This window comes from Carassius carassius, chromosome 2 (genome assembly GCF_963082965.1).
Source record: "Carassius carassius chromosome 2, fCarCar2.1, whole genome shotgun sequence".
Taxonomy (NCBI): Eukaryota; Metazoa; Chordata; class Actinopteri; order Cypriniformes; family Cyprinidae; genus Carassius; species Carassius carassius.
In genome coordinates this window covers 9,047,337-9,068,683 of record NC_081756.1, presented here as the reverse complement: position 1 = coordinate 9,068,683, position 21,347 = coordinate 9,047,337, and the positions used below count along the sequence as shown (strand labels likewise).

The 21,347-nt window shown below is 36.0% G+C and overlaps 1 protein-coding gene across 1 annotated transcript; it reads left to right on the top strand.

Annotated features, from left to right (window-relative positions):
• The first annotated feature begins 1,540 nt into the window (after positions 1–1,540).
• On the top strand, positions 1,541–20,943 carry LOC132101614 (kinesin-like protein kif7). Its single transcript, XM_059506693.1, has 19 exons — positions 1,541–1,658; positions 3,156–3,546; positions 4,696–4,896; positions 5,634–6,021; positions 6,853–7,393; positions 7,575–7,718; positions 9,161–9,358; positions 10,649–10,784; positions 10,878–11,009; positions 11,136–11,297; positions 12,904–13,106; positions 13,938–14,135; positions 15,895–16,020; positions 16,446–16,622; positions 16,713–16,928; positions 17,894–18,100; positions 18,572–18,770; positions 19,537–19,698; positions 20,398–20,943. Exons 2-19 carry the CDS (start codon positions 3,219–3,221, stop codon positions 20,760–20,762), a joined length of 4,083 nt encoding a protein of 1,360 aa, XP_059362676.1. The 5' UTR covers positions 1,541–1,658; positions 3,156–3,218; the 3' UTR covers positions 20,763–20,943.
• Positions 20,944–21,347: the final 404 nt, after the last annotated feature.

Here is a 21,347-nt window from a genome sequence, read left to right as displayed (position 1 = left end):
AGTGGGGTTCAATGGCTTGACATTATTAACTCGAGACATTTTTTTTTTCTTTTCAGAATGTGTCTTCGAGTCACTTTATATTAAACAAGGGTTTTATTGGCTTTCTGGTCTTTTTTCTTTGGATCTGAAATGTTTCAAATCCATGTGACTGATCAACTCTTCCTGTTCTATTTATTTATTCATTCATCCATGCATACATTCTCCCCGACATTCTTATTTTAAATTTTTAAAATGAATAAATATAGTCATAGTGTTCGTCCTGACAAGTAGCAACTTCAAATATGATTAGAAACTTTATTTTAATTATTTGAATGCATGCTTTTGTTGCAGTGACAAGTCAGCATTTGAGGTTGGATGAATCAGCCTAGTTCTGGACAATCTCATTGCAGTGTTAAACTGAGAGTAATCAATAAATGCATTGTAAATATTGTGCCTAAATTCTTCACATTCGCGTATTTTGGGCACCATGGAAGACTAGTGATTTTGTTGTTGTGAACTCACCGGTACTGACAACAAGTCACAGTCTGCCTCAGTGACCAGAATCCACTCAGCGTGAACTTCACTGCCGGACTTTGATTGACAGGTCATCACTTTCCAGCAACAAAGATCACACTAATGCTGTGCATGAAGAAGCAAGAGGTTCTTCAGGCAAAATGTTTATGATGACAACCCAGTATTCTGTTACATACATAGAACATTTATAAAAACATTCTAATTCTTGTTTACACTTTAAATAATGTAATATACTACTACTCTTATGTGTACTATGTTCACCAAATAAATCAATACAATAAATGACTTTTTATTTGTCCATTTGCCAATGAAAGTTGTTTGATAAAAATTGAGACAATTGATTGAAAATACATTTAAAAATGCAATATATCAGATTAATTCAATTTAAAGCCATTCGTTTCCTAGCACAAAAAGGAAACTGATACTAGTAGTCACATAGAGGGCTATAACTAAGTATTTTAAGTCAAAAGTACAGTTAACCTACACAAATTAGCTTTCTTTTCTCTGTTGTATATTTAAATCATCATTTTAAATTATTTATTTTAATTTTTTTTTTCCTAAAGCTATATTTGGTGCAAAAATGAAAACCGTAACAGGTTCCCATGTGACAAGTGTAGGACAATTTCAAGTGTTAAATGTTTCTTTCTACCTCCATAATAATGCCTAGGAATTTAAGACATTGACTTTCAAACATAAACCTATATTTGCCTAAATAAATAAATAACAAAATAGATTAATATATTTAAAATGGCTAATTTTCTGCAGTATATAAACTGTGACAACTATCCCCAGGTGCTCCTATAAGAATAAGATGTGAGTGTGGCTATACATCACAGCCAATAGATGCAAACAAAAACAACTATTTAATATTGTGTTTATCATCCATAAATAGAAAATGGTAAGACAATGGTACTTATTAATATCTCTTTTTAACATGATAAAGATAACTTCTCTTTAAGTCAAAATATTACAACAACAACAAAACTAAACAGATTTTACCCTGGCATTTGAGAAGCCGACTGAATGACATCACTGCTCGTCGTGGGCTGGTCTGGATCCAGGGAAATTGAGGGAACTGGCTCTGGGAATGGGATTGGGAATGGGATGTTCCCCGCGGAGTCGGATTGATGGATTCGATAACAACAGTAAGTCTGAAAGTTATATATAACGTTATATAAATAAAAAACAAGAACCATCCAAAACTTGATATGGCAGAAGCGGTTTGAGAGCGTGTTTTTTTTGTGCTTTGTGTCTGTTTTGTGTTGTTAGTGTTAGAGAGATTTAAACGTTTAATGAGTTTGCTAGCGGCTAGCGTTTGTAGCGGCTCGGCTAAACCGAATTTAGGGAAAGAGTTAAACGCATTCCTCTGCAATTATGAGACATCTCGTCATTACTGTCATTTTTAAGTGCTCGAAAGTTGTTTCGGACAGGTTTAAACTCAACTAACGTTAACGTTAGCCATTTTCTCCTAAACTAGTTGTAGCTGCGAGCATTAAAGGGATATTTCCCCCAAAATGAAAAATGTATCATCATTTACTCACCGTCATGTCATTCCAAACCTGTATGAATTTATTTCTTATGCTAAACACAAAAGAAGATATCTCGAAGAATGCTGGTAACCAAACGGTATTTCTTTACCTACTAAGGAACTCAATGGGGACCGTCAACTCTGTTACTGTTTGTATCTTCTTTTGTATTCAACATAAGAAAAAGAAATTCAAACAGGTTTTAATGCCATGAGGGTGAGTAAATGATGACAGACATTACATTTTTGGTGAACTATTTCTTTAAAACTTGTTGGTTTATAGTTTACTGTCTCTTATGTAGTTTGTGATTGCAAGATATGCTTTATAAATATCGTCATGATTCACCAGTTCAATTGCCCTGCTGTAGTGTACATAAAAATGTGATCTCAGTTAATAGAAAAAAATGTATAATAATTTATATCATAGTTTTAGAATAAATAGCCTGGCAATGCAAAAACTGCTAAATTTATTTTCAAGGTTCTAGTTTAGCTTGACAACGATTTCCTATTTTAACTTCTTTTTTTTACTTTTTTTTATTATAGTATTTTGAAAAATACCTTTTTTATTTTTACTTATTGTGGTTTAGCATGGTCTGTTTGCTTTTTGTTAATAAACTAATCATAACTAAATTAGTTATTTTATATTTCTAGTAGAATAGAAGTGTTGCTTATGATTCCTATTTGTATGATATTTCCTTATTTTTTTACTATTCCTTTATTAAGAAACTTTTTTTATTATTATCATTTTTATTAATTTTATATATATATATATATATATATATATATATATATATATATATTTGGCCAAGAGGCTATTTGATATGTCTCTGCACTGTAATAAAAATCCATAGGAAAACTGAAAATGTCCTGGCAGAAAATTACCAATATATTATAAGTTTATTGAAACTTCCTTTAGCCCTTAAACATAAACACAATTTAATGCAGAATTCAAAATATGGGTAATTGTATTGAACTGTATTCCAAAAAATCAACGCAGAAAATTCCTTATATTAACATGGTACATTTGGGTGTATTATTTACGGACTTTATTTTGAGTGTGTCAGAGATGTTTTGCCCTGTACTCTTTCAGTTCATAACTGGTGCTTATTTAATTCAGTGCCCATAGGAAGCGGTATCACAGCCCCGCAAAAGTAATGAGGGACCATTAATCAGCTCAGCAATGTCTCCCAAAGGAGTCAGCCAAAGTAAGGTGGAGGAAACGACTGTACAGGTGGCCGTCCGGGTGCGTCCACTGCTTCCCAAAGAGATTTTACACAACCATGAGAGCTGCATCACTGCGGACCCAGAGGAGAAGAGGGTCACTCTGGGCAATGACCGCCACTTCCACTGTGACTTTGTGTTTGAGGAGAACTCTACGCAGGAGGATGTGTACACAGAGTGCATTCAACCCCTCATCGAGGCCTTCTTTCATGGTTTCAATGCCACGGTTTTCGCCTATGGGCAGACAGGCTCGGGCAAAACCTACACCATTGGAGAATCCAACATTTGTAAGTCTTTTGTACATAAGTCAAACCATTTATTTATATAGTAAGTTATAGGTGTGGGCGATACGGCAAAAATATCATATCACTATTTTTTAGGAAGGTTCACAATCATTTCACAATGTTGTTTTACTAAGGCTATTTTGCATGTTACTGAACTGTAAAAACTAGTAGGCTTCAAGCTTAATTGAAGATGAGTAGATATGCAGAACGAAGAAACAAATGGCAAGCAATAGAACAAATATACAAATGAAGTAAACATGTTTTAATTTTTTCAGGTAAGTCTGTCTAATAGATAAGCAATTTCAGATAAGAAATACTATTGAAAAGGAATAACGTAATCATGTAAAATGCAATAATGCATTTTTATTAAAGCTACAAAAATGATCAAGAGCACTTAGTGATTTTGTCTTTTTCTGTGTTTTTTTTTTTAACCTTAATGACACACAGCAGCAGGTTTATTAGGCTGTTGTCACTTTAATATTTAAGATTTGCTGTCACTTGAAGATTTCTCCCAGTCAAATGCATTTATGTAAATACTCACCAAGGCAGGCATTTTATTTTTGTGTGTTTCTGAAACTAAAAGCCACGCAGATATATTTTCATACAGACATAAATAGGACACATTTGGTCACAATCTCTTCCATTAGTTAGAAAAGTAGATCATGGACATCTTCAAGATAAATCACGGTGCAAAATCGTCCGATCGCCCACCCCGAGCGCTTTAAACCATACAGATTGCTTCAAAGCAGCCTCATAATAAATCTGTTGTAAAATTCAAGTATATAAAAGTGCAATGTTTTTTTTTTTTTTTAATTGGAGGTATATTGAGTACCGGTAATGTATATTGAGTAACTGATTTGTTGATGGCAAAGTAAACCGATTTGAGTAAATCGGATCAACAGCACACCTGAGTTCAGTTCCTTACTGCATATTATTAATTGGACTTTATCTAAACCAGACATGATTCATAAGGCTAGTATAGACTTTGTCTGTGTCTTGTTATAATGCTTCCACGAGTTTGCACGTTCGTGCTGCAAGCAACACCTCCCCCGGTTCATTTGCCACTGCTCCACTTGCAATCTGAGATCTTGCATCTTAGCATTCTGCCTCATAGAGTCATTCATTAATCTGTTGTTGGTTTTTTGGCCACAGCTGCTTTTAGGGATGACGATCAGGGCATCATTCCCAGAGCCGTGGCTGAGATCTTCAAACTGCTGGACGAGAATGACCTCAATGACTTCTCCATCCGAGTGTCGTACATGGAGGTTTACAAAGAGGTCTTCAGAGACCTTTTGGAAGTTGAGACGGCCAGTAAAGACATACATATTCGAGAGGATGAAAAGGGCAACGTAGGTAAGTTTATGAGGGAAAACTCTTTTCTAGTGTAGAAAAAGTAGGAATGCAAGACCAAACATTGTCTTTTAGACCAAAAATACTATAATAAAAACTGTAATATTTTGAAATATTATTACGATTTAAAAAAAAAACGTTTCTATTTTAATACATTTTAAAATGTAATTTTTTCCCTGTGATTCAAGTGTCACACTCTTAGATATCATCCTGATATGCTGATTTGATGATGGAGAAACATTCCTTATTATTATCAATGTTAAAAACAGCTGTGCTGCTTCATATTTTTGTGGATTTTTTTTTCAGGATTTCTTTAATAAATAGAAAATCAGCATATATTTAAAATAGAAATATTTTGTAACATTACATTTACTGTCACCTTTGATCATTATAATGCATCTTTGCTGCATCAAAGTATTACCTTCTTTAACAAACAGCAACAAAAAAACTTATGAAACACAAACTTGCTATAATAATTATTATATAGCTATTTTTAAATTAAACTATATAATTCTGTATTTTTAATACAGCATGTAATCACACTGCAGGTAAAACTTCAAATCATGTCAGCTGCTCATAGATTGACAAAATCCTATTAGCATGTGTTTTCAGTCATTTTTTAGTTTTAATATGCTTCTCCTCTTTGTCTGTATACCTAGTGTTTTGTGTTGTGACTCGCAGTGTTTTTGCACTATGTGACTGTTCGGAAAAAGAAAGACATCATTTGTGTTTACACACAGTGCTTTCCGGTGTGAAAGAATGTGAAGTGGAGGGACTTGATGAGGTGCTGAGTCTCTTAGAGTCAGGAAAGACGTCCCGTCACACTGGGGCCACGCAGATGAACCCCCATTCCAGTCGCTCTCACACCATCTTCACGGTGCTCATGGAACAGAGGCGTGGAGGTTCTAGAGCAGCGGCCGGGACTGTGCAGATCCTCTCTTCCAAATTTCATTTTGTGGACCTGGCTGGATCAGAGCGCATCCTCAAAACCGGGAACACTGGTGAACGACTCAAGGAGAGCATTCAGATCAACAGTGGGCTTCTAGCTCTTGGAAATGTCATTGGAGCTCTTGGGGACCCAAAAAGAAAAGGCACTCATATCCCATACAGAGATTCCAAAATTACCAGGTACAGATCATTTTACAATTTTTTTTTTTTTTAAATGTTGATTATAGCATAATTGCAAGAAAGACTAGACATTATCAGTTACTATTACTTACCTTTTCTTAAAAAAATGTTTTAGTTTGACATTCACTACTGTGCTAAAGTTTAGGGTTGGTAGGAAGATTTTTGTTTTTGAAAGTCTCTCCAAGGCTGTTCACAAAGGCTGCATTTATTTGAACAAAAACAGTAATATTGTGAAATATAATTACAATACAAAATAACTGTTTTCTATAGTATATTTCTGATTAACTGTTCTGTATTTGTACACCACTGTTCACTTGCTTTGGGTCAGTAAGTTTTTTTTTTTTCTTTAAGAAAAAAAATCACAGTTTCCATAAAAATGTGAAGCATTAAATTTGATTTCAACATTAATAATAAATGTTTCTTGAGCAGCAAATCGAATTATTAGAATGATTTCTGAAGGATCATGTGACACTGAAGACTGGAGTAATGATGCTGAAAATTCAGCTTTGCCATCACAGAAATAAATTACATTTTAAAAGATGTTAAAATAGAAAAAAGAAATTTTAAATGCTTATAATAGTTCTGTTTTTACTGTATTTTTGATCAAATAAATGCAGCCTTTATGAGCATTTCATACTTATTTTAAAAACATAAATCTTACTGACCACCATCTTTTGAACAGTTGTGTATATCTTTTTAGCCTGTTTTCTAAAAATGTTATTTTATCTTTTACATCTCTGATTGAAATGCTCTCAGTGGTGTTGTTTAACATCCTTTAGTTAGTCTGAAGGTGTTTAATATGTGTCAATCTGTGTTGCATCTTTTTATCAGGATCTTAAAGGACTCTCTTGGAGGCAATGCCAAAACCCTCATGATTGCCTGCATAAGCCCTTCATCCTCAGATTTTGATGAGAGCCTAAACACACTCAACTATTCCAAGCGGGCTCGTAACATCCAAAACCGGGCTACAGTCAACTGCCGGGGGGAACCAGACCATGTTGAGGGACTTGAACTCCAGATTAAAGCACTAAGACGAGCTCTTGAAAACCGCCAGCGCTCTGAAACCCGCATTATCACTCGCTCCGACCCCGAGAAGAGACTTCGGCCCTTTGAACTGGACGTTAGGAAGTTGCAAGCAGAGAGCGCCCATTACAGGACGTGCACGGACTCAGCCTACAGGCTTTTGACAGAGCTCCAGGGTGAGGGATCTCTGAATGCCGGTCAGCTCCTGCGGGTGAAAGAGTGGCTTTGCGCCGTTGAGGATGAACGCAGCGGTTTGACCTCAGCATCAGGGCTGGACAGTGGCATCGAGAGCAGCTCTACTGAGGTCAGCACCGCGCTCAAAAGAGGGCGGGCGGCACCGAACAACCAGGTTGGCTGCAGGCATCGATTTTCAAATATGAATATTTTATGTTTAACAATTCATCATCAAAAAGGAAATAATGTTTCTTGTCAGGTCAATATTTCTAAAGCATTAATTTCAGATATGCTCAGATTTCATGATGTGATTATCAGCGTAATTCTCACGGCAGTGGGATTTATTTATGCCAAAGGATCCAGACCATGTGAAAGAGGATTTGAGCGGAGACCGCGAGGACTACATTGCCCAGCTGCAAGCCCAGATAGAGCGACTAGAACAAGAAAACACGGACTTCTTAGCTGCCCTGGAAGATGCCATGGAACAATATAAACAACAGGTTAGAGAATTGAAATCTTTACCTAGTGTTTTTGAATAAAAAAATTTAATTATGCTATATTTCAGAGTCTTTGGAAAACTGTTTCTATAGTAAAAAATATTATAATATAATAATAATAAATGAACAGTCATTTATTTATACCGATTTATATAATATATTTATTATTTTATACATATATTTATATGTATTTATATGATTTTTTCAGCAGCCATTGTTGCAGTCCTCAATTTATGAATAGAAAGTTAAAATGAACAGCATTTATTTGAAATAGATATTTTATAACAACATGCAAGTCTTTACTGTCACTTCTGATCAATTTACTTTGTCCTTGCTGATTTTTATTTTTATTTTTTCAGAGAAAAAAAAACAAGTCTAAATTTTACTGAACTTTTGAATCTTACAGACTTTTGAGCAATAGTGAGAGTGTTTCCTAAGGGAGTGATAATAAATGTGATACTTTTCCAAAACTGAATCTCTCTGTATTTATTCTTCTTTTGGAAAGCTGTTGAAATGCTTTTGTGGGTGTAAAAGTGTGAGAACCCTGTTTGTTTACAAAAATGGTATTGTGAAATAGCTTTGCTGTCTTAGAAAATCTGCACGTCATTGAGCTGTTTGTCTGTTTTTGTATATTTTACAGACAGTATTTTACCCACAGCCATAAAAACAGACAACAAAGCTAAGCAGTCAGGTTTTATAAATGGATTATAGATCTGAGCGCAGCTCAATTGTTGAGTTATTCAGCATGCCCAATAGACATGGTTTTCTGTTTTTTAAATGTTGAATCATATAATAGATATGTCCTCACAAAAACACTTAAATCAAGAGAGACCATGTTGTGCTAATTATCTGAGCACTGATCAATTAAATTGTTTATGGCAGGCGTCTGTCTTTTCTATTGAATTCATATTGAATTTCTTTATTACAAAAAATTTACAGTATGGTCTAAGACAAATATTACTCTCACTGTTACTGTTATAGTTAAAACTAAAACTAATAAAAATAATTATTGTTAATTGAAATAAAGCTAATAGAAAATATAAATATAGGATGAAAAACTTAAAAAAAAAACGTAATTGAAAGTTAGACATAAATAATAATAATACAATAAGTTTAAGTTGAAGCTGAAGTGATAAAATAAAAATAAAACTGAGATTAAATCTAAACAGAAATAAGTAAATCTCAAAACTAATTAAAGTGACTACAGCACAACAAAATTACTAAAACTAAAATTGAAATGATTCAAATGTATTAAAATTGAAATATCTGTCTGTGTCACTGTATTGTTAACTAAAACTATTAAAAATAATTTTCCTTAATTTAAATCTTAAACTAATTTAAGCACATATAAAATCGATCTGCCTTTTCTATCATCAAATTGAAAATTCTAAATCTTCTGTATTTTCATGTGGTGGTAACTGGATGTCATTTTCTCTCGCTCCTAGAGTGATAAGCTACAGGAGCAGCAGGATCTAATAGTGGAGCTTCACAGTCTGTTAGCCCAGCCTGGAGGAGTAGGGCTGCTCCACCTGAAACAGAGACCTCACACCGCTCCTATCAACTCACTACTGCAGACATCAGACACCGCAGGCCGCCTCTCTCCTCCCTGTGACAGTGATGTGGGCGGAAGCCTCATCAGACAGGTAACTGATATGTTTTGATTTGTCTCACAGGCAGCGTCCTCGACCACAAACACACATCACCTTTTATTCAGGATACAATCCACAGCTGCCACCACCTGTGTTGAGCTGCTGTTAGTAGTGCACAAGCATCTTCAAACACTTCACCCACATACTTTCAGTTGCAAACAGATTCAGCTAATTGCCAAGGTAACATTGTGATGTCTTAACGGTCGATTATACACCTTAAACTCACGTTTGATATTTATTTTTTAAGCCTCTTGTATGACAAGCTGACATTTGATGCATCGTCTGAAGACAGGGTTATTTGTTAAAGCTATAAGCTATGAGCGGCGGTGTGCTAAGCCAATTTTGGGATGGCTCACTGCACACAATAGTTGTTTATACTGAACACGCTCAACCACTGCACTGTTCTCCAAAATAATAGATGGCAGCACAGAAAAAAAAATAGCAGTGAAGAAGCACCTGATTTTTATGTTTTCCTGGCTTTGTATGATGTTATTAATTTATGTTCATTGAACAGTAATTAATTGCAAAAGGTGGATAAAACAACAGAAACACTCTGTGTACAGTGTTTACAGTGACGGTGAGTTTATATTTTACAACCCTAGTCAAGATTTTTACAGCTACTGTTAAAAAGTGTGGGACCACAGATTATTTTTTAAAGAAATAAATACTTTTATTGTGCAAGGAGAACACATTAAATCATCAAGTGACAACAATCAGTTTTTCAACTGTTACAAAAAAATTATATTTCAAATAATACTGCTTCAGATTAACCATTTTGTTTCCACTAAAATATGAAGCAGCACAACTGTTTTCAACATTGATAATAATAGGAAATGTTTCTTAAGTAGCAAATCAGAATATCAGAATGATTTCTGAAGGATCATGTAACACTGAAGACTGAAGTAATGATGCTGGAAATTCAGCTTTGCCATCACATGAATAAATGAAATGTATTTTATAAATTACATAACAGTTTTCATCCAAATAATATCATTCATTAGCATTGTTATTGGTGAAATTGTTACAAATGATTTGTGACTATGTGTGTGTATCAGATATTTTATGGTAGATAAGGTGCCCCTAACGAATCCCAAACTATTATTAAAATGTAATTGCTTCAAATCAAATGTTATAATATTGTTAATTATTATTAGAGCCTTCTGACCTGGGTAAAGGCTGAGAAATATTTACTAAATACTTTTTGAAATCCACATGGAGAAAATTAATAGTATGTAGAAATTAGCATTATAATGCATTTTTTCACCTTTATGTGAACTGTTTTAGGTTGAATTGGGTGCCTCAGCAGACAACAGCTCATTTTCAGACCAGACCCAGTGGGACAGCAGACTTGGAAACACTCACTATGAAACCTCTGGGAAAGGAGATGAAGATTGCCATGTTCAAACTGCCAGAGATATACAGAAGTATGTAAAATTATTTGTATTCAGTTCTAATAAGAAGGTTCATTGAGATTAAATGTCTAATCTATTCAGCTTTGCAATCATTCTTTACAGATCCATCAATGTAACCCGGATAAAGAAAGATGCTACATTGCTCCAAGGGTCTTGTGCTGGGACCAGGGCAACCCTGTCTCATACGCTCGGACTTGGCCATCCTCCGGGTCTACAATGCACCAGACGCACTTGTGAGTTAAACATCCTTGAAAACATTTGACAAGGGTCTCAGTGTTTGATGGAAATGCACTGGCCCACATTAGTTTCTTTCCAATATTCAGTCAGTTGGCATTGATTGGTTTTGATTGGTTCTCCAGCTAACAGCAGCTTTGGCGAGAGCTCAGTGTGGGAGAGCTTGAGAGGTTTTGGAGGCGAGTTCTGTTCAGAGAGAGGGCTTCTCCAGGCACAGCAGAAGATCAGAGAGCTCTCCATCACCATCCGCATGAAGGAGGAACTCATTAAAGAGCTGGTCAAGACAGGTGAGAAAACCTGCTGGGCAGAGGTACCAGTATTAAAATGACAAAAAATAAAAAACTGTGTTCTGAAGAATATCTGTCACATAGTAGACTCAAAAACCTGAAAATATTTGTGTGCACCTGTTATGATAATTTCATTAATCTCCATTGAAAGAGCAGTTTATATCATTTGTATCTTTGTTCTGTTGCTTATAAACTATCCTTTATTTTATTACTGCCTGTTAACTTAATTTACTGAATGATTTACTTAGAGAAGCTGGTTGTTCTTTTATTGAAACATACAATTATACAATGTTTTTGAATTATATTACAAAATATAAAGCCAATACAGTGCTGCAGTTATGAGTCTTTAAAACCAGAAAGCATTTTTGCCAGAAGTCAGTGTTCTTATTTTTTAATTTCAATGCCTTCAGGATATTTTCACATTTTATTCTACGACGTAAAATTACCCGTTTTGAAAAAGGTGGTTGGTTACAATTAAATAGCATGACTACAGAAGCTGTTGGGGATATTAAATTTGATCACACCGAACAAGTTATCTCATCTACTCACTAATCCACTTTCATAGACTGGATATGATAATACTCACACTCTTGCAAACTATTCTAACTGTTTTAAATTACTGTTTTAATTTAAAATAAAAATAGATATATAAAATAGAAAAATTGATAGATATATTGTAATCTTAGTGATGGTGATTTTGAAATCATGTGACTGTGGTTTATGGCGTGGTTTATCTTTAAAGATTGCATTTACGCTTCAAAATTCATAAAAATTGTGGAGATTATTTTAATGAAAAAAGAACATGTAAGAATCATAAACTTTCGTTGGTCGCAGATCTTATTTTCTGCAAGTCCAAAAGCCAGTGGAAGAATCATATTGGGTTTTTGTCAGTGGAACCAGGGTAATGTGTACTACTAAGATGGCTTACAAAATTACGTCATCCCTGCAACACTTTTTGTGCCCTTCCAGTGTGCAATGACAAATCGATAAAAACTTTAATAATGGATAATAAAAATGATTGGCAACCAGTTTCATCATCTGTTAGCCGAGTCTTTGTGTTGTGCAATGAGGAACCTTCATCAGTTGTGCTAATTTAAGTAAGTCGCTTTGGATAAAAGCGTCTGCTAAACGAATAAATGTAAATGTAATATACAGCAGTGAAAAACAGTTCTGTGAAACAAAATGGCAAGCTCACAGAGCTAGCATGCACGGTATTAGTTGTCCAAAGCATGGGAGCATATTATATTAAATGCTTTATAGAGTATTATGTGCCCAGTGTTTTGTGACGTATCTGTAAATGTTAGAAATTCACTTTTATTTGGTGTACAGACAGCCCATCTCAATGTATGCAAACAGAATCTAGCAGATGACATAATCTAAAGGTAGAATCCTATTTTCAAAAAGAAATGTATTGAATTTGCCATAAAACTGTATTAGTTTCACAGTGTATTTTTCTTTGCACATTACCATTCAAATGTTTGCGGTCTGTAATATTTATCGATGTTTTTTAAATTTGTTTATTAATGTTTGTCTCTCATGCTCACCAAGACTGCATTTATTTGATCAGAAATATTATCATGTTCAGTAATTATCGTGTCCTCTCTAGGTAAGGATGCCCAGGCCATGAACAGGCAGTACAGTCATAAGATATCTGAGCTGGAAGCCGAGGCGGAGCAGGCCCGTGTGGAGCTCACAGATGCACAAAAGCAGCTGCAGGACCTGGAGGTTCAGGGCAGTCGTGACGCTGCTGACCGCTCCAAGGCTCAGGAGTGCAGGAGGAAAATCGCAGCTGCGCAGAGCAAAGTTCAGGTCTGTGTCTGGCTGCCTTGGCTTGCCGAAAGACATCATTATGTAAATCCCTTTTGAGTGGTGTTTCTCTAGAATGGTTTTAGGGTTGTCACAATACCAACATTTCAGCATTCTGAATACCACAGCATGAATTGATACAATGCCATAGGAGTTTCTCCCTACTGAAAGGTTTTTTGTTTTTTGGGGGGAAAGATGTTTAGTCAGCTGAACAATCATAATATTAAACTCCATGTGAACCAGAAGTTGCGACCACCTTTACTTCCGGTGTTTCATTCAGAAGAACACTGATGCTCAAGCCCAAGCCGTCAAACTGACATCATTTCATCAGGGGAGGTGCATTTTCAGATTTGGTTTCAAGATCACGAAGGCTAGCAATTATTTTTTGTTGCTTGGGTTGAGATAACAACAAAAATAACAAAATATGTGCTAACAAAATAAATATAGTAAATTTGAATTTCTTGTACTTTAAACAACAGTGCAGTCCACGCTGTATTTCTATCACTTACAGCCTTTTTTCATTCCTTTTAAAAATTAAATATGGTGCAAATGAATGTTACAAAATAAAGAGACTTAAATGATATGTGAAACAGCCCTTACTGCAAATATTTATTAAAATATGACCTTTTAGGTTTAGTTATCATGTGTGAAGAATCTTTGAAGAACATAATTGAAGCATTAAGAAATGTTCCTTTTTCAGTAATTATACTATTCGTATATTTACTATATACTAACTTATAGTACATTTTCTGTAGATTGAGGCAATAAAAGTTAAATGCAAATCTAGATTCTGGCAGTAAAACATATAGCTCTTAACACGTGCTGTGCTTTCAGGTGTTGAAGCAGAAGCAGCGGGACACTGCACAGCTGGCATCCCTGTCTGCGCAGAGCGAGCGGCGTGTGCAGGACCTCGAGAGGAACGTGCAGCTCATGAAGCAGCAGCAGGACCTTCTGCAGCACCGTCTGCGAGAGGAGAGCCAGCAGAAGAGACGGCTGGAGGGTGAGATGCAGAAAGGAAAGCACAGAGTCAAGGTGAGCCAAGTGTTGCATTCAGACTTTTATCAGTGAATGTGCGAAACGGAGCCTGAGAGAAATACAGAGTCAAGTCAAGCTACCTTTATTTATATAGCACTTAATACAATACAGATTGTGTCAAAGCAGCTTTAGTCTTAAACAGGAAAAATATGTGCTGATAATGCAAGGGGACAATAGAAAACAGTCTGTTAATCAGTTACAGTCAGTTCATTGTTGATTTAGTGATGTCATTGTCCAGTTCAGTTTAGTTCTTCTCTGGCCAGATTAAATTTGAGTCAGAGGACTCGTCTGGCTCTTGTGGTCTTGTGCCGATGGCCGATGAGGTCTTCACCGGGGATCTTTCTCTAGGTTTGTCTGTTTGACCTAGTCTCAGCTGACATTATGGGCTGTAGAGGTTAACTCTAGTAGCTGATCCACCATCTGATCTGGATGCGGACTGTATCTGGGTGGCTACGGTGACCTCGGAATAAGAATAAAACAGAATAATATTAGTGTAGATGCCATTCTTCTTACGATGTAACAAGTACATCGAGTGTCGTGTGAAGTGTTCCTGGTTTTAAAGAAAAGGGAGAATGCTGGATGGTTATAATTTTATCTCTAATTCTATCAATCTTGAAAGGAAAAAAGTTCATAAAGTCTGCCGTGTGTCTGCAGATGCCAGTGCCTGCTGATGCTTTATTTATTTTTTTGTTAATTTAACCACTGTATTGAATAAATACCTGGGCTTGTGTTTGTTTTCTTCTAAAAGAGACAAAGTAAGCAGATCAAGCCGTTTTTAAAGCTTATCTGTATGTAATAGCACTTTCCCTCCATGCAGTACGAAGTACCTCTAGTTTTGTTTTCTTCCAGTTGCATTCCATTCTCTGGGCTGATCTCTTTAGGGCACGAGTGTGCTCTTTATACCACGGTGTCAGACTGTTTTCCTTAATCTTCAAGTATAAATAAGTGATCGTATCTAAAGTGCTAGAAAAGAGATTCAAGCGTATCTGTTACACCATCAAGTTTATCTGAGCTATTGGATATGCTGAGGAATTGAGACAAATCAGGATTGCTGAATGATTCTGACCTACCACAGTTGTTTGATGAACTCGTGGAAAACGGATCGAGAGAGAAAAGAAACAGTATGCGCGAAGAATTCCAAAGCAAACTATGTAAAATAAGTTTGATAGATAATATATTATATAATATATATATATATATATATATATGTTCTTTTGAGTTTCTATTTATCAAAGAATCCTGAAAAAAAGTATCACCGTTTCCACAAAAATATTAAACCGATCAGCTGTTTTCAACATTGATAATAATAAGAAATTTGTTTTTTTTTGAGCTGAAAATCAGATCGTGTGACACTGAAGAGTGAAATAATCGCAGCCTTGGTGAGCATAAGAGACTTCTTTCAGAAACGTTGCACTTTTGAACAGTAGTGTATAAAATATAAAACATTAAATGTGCTCGCACATTTTCTTCATAAAATATAGAAATTAAGCTATGTTTCTGTCTTGTTTGCTACAGATCATGTCTTTCTTTGTATGGTGCTGCTACTGTTGTAGACATTTCACATTTAATGGTTTTTTGGAGTTTTCATCCCAGTTTTTTTCAGGGAACTGTGTTCTGTTCTGTAAGGGCCAGCATTAGTCATCTGTGTTTCTGTATTCTGAACAACAATAATCTGCAGAGAAACCTCAGCCTCTCAGTTATTCTTGTTGTTCAGTAGAGAATCATTTACCAGACAGCCTCTTTCTCTTTCTCAAAGGAGCTGGAGATAAAGAACGAACAGCAGCAGAAAATACTGAGGATTAAGACGGAGGAAATCGCTGCCTTCCAGCGCCAGAGGAGGAGTGGAAGTAACGGCTCAGTCGTATCACTAGAGGAACAGCAGGTGGGTTGGGACCGAAAAACGTGCTCCTTTTTATCAAACCCCTCCCACATTGCTATTACTCAGCAATAAAATATTATTTTTAGATCTGTTTACTCTGTCATAGTGTTTAACTGAAGTTTGAAGGAGTTTTATTATTGTTTTCTTGTGGCTGAGGGTATGTTTCAATGGCTTGTTTCAACAGAAATTCACTCTCAGCCTGGTATTGATATGTGTTTTATGTTATTTATCTTGGAGCAATGCATTTGCTATTTCCAAGGTCATGGTTGTGGGTTTGATTCCCAGGAAATTAACGTATAGTTCAAATGTATCCCTTGAATTCAGTTCCATCCAGCATCTGATGAATAAATTCAAAACACTTGACTTCATTTTAGAAGCATATATTTAATAAGTAAACAAATGCATTCAAAACATCTATGGTTGAGCAGAAGATAGAGGAGCAGAAACGCTGGCTTGATGAGGAAATGGAGAAGGTTTTGGAACAACGACGGGGTCTTGATGACCTGGAAGGAGAGCTGACCAAGAGAGAAGAAATCTTAGCCAAAAAGGAGGCCTTGCTCCTGGAACGCAGCGGCCTGGAATCCAAAAAGCTTCGCTCTAGTCAGGTCTGAATAAACTTGGAGGCTTTGCTTTGTCCCATTATCCACCGTGTTATGAGTCTCTATAAGTTGTGCTATGTTTTGTTCTCTCTGCAGGCTCTTAGTAAAGACCTGTTGACCTTGTCGAGCCAAATTGAGTCTCTGGAACGGGAGCTGACTGAGAGGAACGGTCTGCTGCGTAGTAGCAGTGCTCAGGACTCTGAGCAGATCAGACAGGAGATTTCCAGCCTCCGGCAGGAGAAGGAGCTCCTCCTCAAACAAAGGGTGGAGCTGGACGACAGATTGAGGCAGGGCAACCTGCTCTCTCCTGAGGTGAAAAATCTTAACTTTTAGAAGTGTTAACATTCAGAACTGCACCGTGTCTAGACAAGACACGCAACAACAGCTTGAGGAGCTCTACACTGGACAAAGTGGCAATTCGTGTGAATAAAATTCATGTGTCCTTCATGTCAGAAGTAGCACAGGCATTTGGAGTACGTCAGAAATAGAACCGGGCATCAGCAGTATGTCCCACCACATCCAGTTTAGACAAAATCACTGTTTGTACTTGGTTTAATTGTATTTTATTATTGTCCGGTGTAGACACTGTGTTAGAATTTCCTGACTAGCATTGTTTGAATGCATTAGAATTTTGGAATTTCTAAGCATTTTTAATATTTTGAAATTCTTATCCAAATTTGTTTGCATCGTTAGAATTCTGAGGACTAGTTTACACAAAACCCCTCTTTTTTTGCATCTCGCATCTGTTAAATACAAAAATGCTAGGGAACCAGATTGGTCTCAATCATAATTTATTCAAAAGTAAAAGATACACACGTGTAGCCAAATTCACATGCAAAAATATGTATTACCAAAAAGCAATTAAATTACATATTCATAAAATGTTTCACAAATACAATTCACAGATTGAATTGCTCTGTGCACAAAAAGACTGAATGTTTAAAATGTACAAGTTTATTATTGAATCTGAATCGGAAAATCATCATTTGTGTGTGAATCAGCACAGCTTAAAAAAACATACCTTGAAGTATAAAAATAAATATGAAGAATTTGTCAAATATTGAATATGGTTGAGTTTTAGAAAAAGTTTTTGAGTTAGAATGTCTTAACTAACTTCAGCAGGAATACACTATAGGATTTAGAATGTCTTAATCAAATGAATGCTTTCGAATTTTAGAGCTCTTTAACTTTTGGTGCAAAAACTTCCAGACCACGGTTGTCTGCATGATGTTCAAATAAAATTTATTAAAACTGCTCTCTCCTCTGTTAAACATCAGGAAGAACGAACACTGTTCCAGCTAGACGAGGCCATCGAGGCTCTGGATGCTGCTATCGAGTACAAAAACGAGGCGATCACCCAGAGACAGAGGCAGCTGCGGGCGTCAGGCAGCATGCTCACACAATGGGAGATGAACCTGATGGCTAAACTCACCTGCCTGTCCGCCTCTGAAACTAGAGCTCTGCTTTGTAAATACTTTGATAAGGTCAGACAGCATCTGAGTTTCCTCAAATTATGTAGTTTGTGAAATTATAGGGTGACACTTTAGTGTTGTGAGTTTTATTCAAAGAGGTGCGATCTATTATTGCTTCAGTTGGTGACCAACATAATGCAGCACTGAATCCCTGTTAAACAATTACAACGCTTGCACGTCTGTGTTTATCACAGGCACACGTTAGCTTCCAGCCTGTGTGGTCACATTTACTCTATTTTGGCAAATGTAGACACGTTTTTCCACAATATTGTCATATTTATACTGCCTTTTTAATAAAAGTAACTTTAGCTGTTTAACACATTAGGCAAAGGCGAAGACTTGTGTAATTGTGCGATTTTGGAACAGCATGTATTGTGAAAAGCGCTTTACTAGTAAATATAAATTTAAATATTTGTTTATTCCCTTGACCTTCCACTTCAGCTAAGAATGTGACTGTTATAACGCTCTCCGTGTTTTTTAAAGGTCGTGTCTCTTCGTGAGGAGGAGCGCAGGCTGCAGATGGCTCTAGCTGTGCTGGAGCTGAGAGTCGAGGAACAGCAGAACTTGGTTGGGTGGTTGGAAGCAGCTCTGGAAAGACAGCAGCTCGAGGCGGACCGTAGACTCACCCAGCAGCAGAAGGAACACGAGAGAAACATTCAGCTACTGCTGCAGCAGTGCCGAGGTCTGAGTCATGACTACTGCAGTATTCAGGGAAAGTTCACCCAAAAATGAAAATAGTCATCATTTACTCCGCCTCATGTAGTTTAAATATTTGGTTAAGCTTTGAAACACAAATTAAGATATTTTTAAGGAAACCTTAAAGAAACACCAGCTAACCAAAGCTTAGAATATCCCCCCAAAAAAGTATAAAGCCATCAAGAAACAAATAAATGTGAATCAAGTGTTTTAATCCTAATTCAAGTGAAGAGATACAGTCACTAAATCTGATGTAGATATTTAATTTAGGGTTTTATTTACATCTGAACAATGCATGGAGAAAATCACGTTTTACAAACATAAGCCTAAATTTAAATCCAATCACCATTTAAAGTGATCGTTCAAGACCCAAGATTAAAACCACTTGATTCATATGGATCTTCTTATGACCTTTTTGGATCTTCTTAGTTTTGGTTACCTGGACTGTTGATGGAGTTTATATAAAATATCTTAATTTGTGTTTTAAAGATTACCCAAAGTCTGAAGGTGCGTAAATTATGAAATAATTAACATTTTTGGGTTAATTATTCCTTTAAGTACATTTACTAGATTTTATTTATCGTTATTTATTCTTGGTTGAAAACAAACCTGAAGAACATCTGTTTTTTTTATGGCAGCTGTAGAAATATTTCTGAACTGCTCATGTTAAAAATGAGGCAATATCAGCCATGAATTCACAAATCATTATGAGCATATAAGGTGAAAGTATTGGCAAATTCTTGTGGTTCCAGAGCAAATGGATGAGGGTCTGGCCGGTAGACAGCGGCAGTATGAGGGATTGATCCTCAACCTCAGCAAAGAGTTGGACTTCTGCAAAATAGCCAATCAGGAGCTGAACATCAAACTAAGAGAAATATGTGGCCCTGTAAGTCATGCTGGAGAACAAAACAAAGGTGACAACTGCTGTTATTTAGTAACCGTTTTTATTAAATGTTTAGTATTTTAGCCAGCAGATTTTTTTAATATATATATTTTATTATTTGTTTATTTATTATTTGTTTCCAGTATTTTTTTTTCTTCGGAAGTAAAAGCAGCTTCTAAATTAAAATCTATGCGTTTTTTTTTTTTTTTTTTTTATGAATAAATGAAGTCAACTGCTTTCTTCATTACTTCTTACAGTTATTACAGTTATTTTTATCTTTTGTTGTTCAGACCTATTATTTCCTTTGAAAGTGACTCACTTTTTTTTTTCTTTTTACTTGCACTTATTACGATCAAAGCTCAGAAAAGAATAATTGAGTTGTTGAAATGATTTGTGCATCATGTTTAAGTCTTCTGAAGTCAGTGTGTGAGGAACAGACTGATATTTAAGCCATTATCAACTCACCATTTAGAACCAGAGCTCAAAGATCTTATTGATGCTTGTGTTAGTTATAAAATTATGCCTTGGACATGACATAGATGGTTTTATGGATAGTGGTTTGAGAAAAAACACTGTTGGTTGTGTCTTGATAACTTGCAGTGAATTTGAAAACTGCAAATCCAAATCCATTTCATGGAGTAATGAATATAATATTGGGCTGCTTTTAATGTGCCAAAGGCTCTATTTGTTTATTGCTTGATTGCTAAATGTTTTATACACCATTTCTCAGGTCCAAATTGTGACAGTAGGCTTTCAGGTGGGAACCAGTGCAGACTTACTGAAGATGCTAAGCCTACCCTCGAAGCAGAGAGAGTGCAGAAGTCAAGAGAAGAGATGCGAGAGCTAGTACATGCCCCTCTTCCACCCACATGGAGGCGCTCTTCACTCCCTATGGAGGACCAGCACAGCATGGAGGAGCTCAGGCAGAGAGCAGGTTGTGAACTGCCAAATAACAGAATAATTTCCACACACTGGAGCGGGACAGCCTCTCTGCCCCTCACAAGACCACGGAAAGAGTTAAGGACACTGAGCCTCAACACAGGACCACTTCATTCCAATTCAGCTATAATTGATGTTCGGAGAAATCCAGTGTAGTTTGTACAGTTAGTATTGTCAGTATTGTTACCAGTAATCCATGGTTTTCAGAATATTGCATCTCCTTTTTATTGCTAAAGATTACTGAATGATTGTTAATTGTTTATTTGTACTTTGTCCTTATCAGTCATCCTTGAAATGTACTTTTGATTCATTCAGTCACATTTCAAGCACTTTTTTTTTATTATTCTACTGTTACAGGCACAATTTTAGTGAATGTAAAAATACTTTTTTATAATGAAAAAAAATTTAGAAAGAAAAATGACTTAACAGAAAAAAAATCTTTAACTAGATCATGTTTTATTTAAGAATGAAAAATAAATGAAAATAACTAAGAAACAGTATTAATGACATTCTTAGAAAAAAAAAGTATTCGAGCCAGCCCGGAGTCGAACCTAGAATCTTCTGATCTGTAGTCAAGCGCGTTATCCATTGGCCGGCGCCCGTTAGTCTTGGTAAAGATCCTAAAAGACGCACAGGGACGCGAGTTTGCGGCCCGCTCCGACCAGTGATGGAATTCCTGGAATGTGTCCGTTTTGACGCTGCTGATGCACGCGTGCGTAATCATCATTGTCCCCCACAATT

Excerpts from the sequence above, each read along its gene's own strand:
- LOC132101614 (XM_059506693.1), top strand. The coding sequence starts at position 3,219 with ATGTCTCCCAAAGGAGTCAGCCAAAGTAAGGTGGAGGAAACGACTGTA. Across the intron at positions 4,897-5,633 it reads GGATGAAAAGGGCAACGTAG|TGCTTTCCGGTGTGAAAGAA; the intron begins GTAAGTTTATGA and ends GTTTACACACAG. Across the intron at positions 18,101-18,571 it reads TTTGTAAATACTTTGATAAG|GTCGTGTCTCTTCGTGAGGA; the intron begins GTCAGACAGCAT and ends TGTTTTTTAAAG.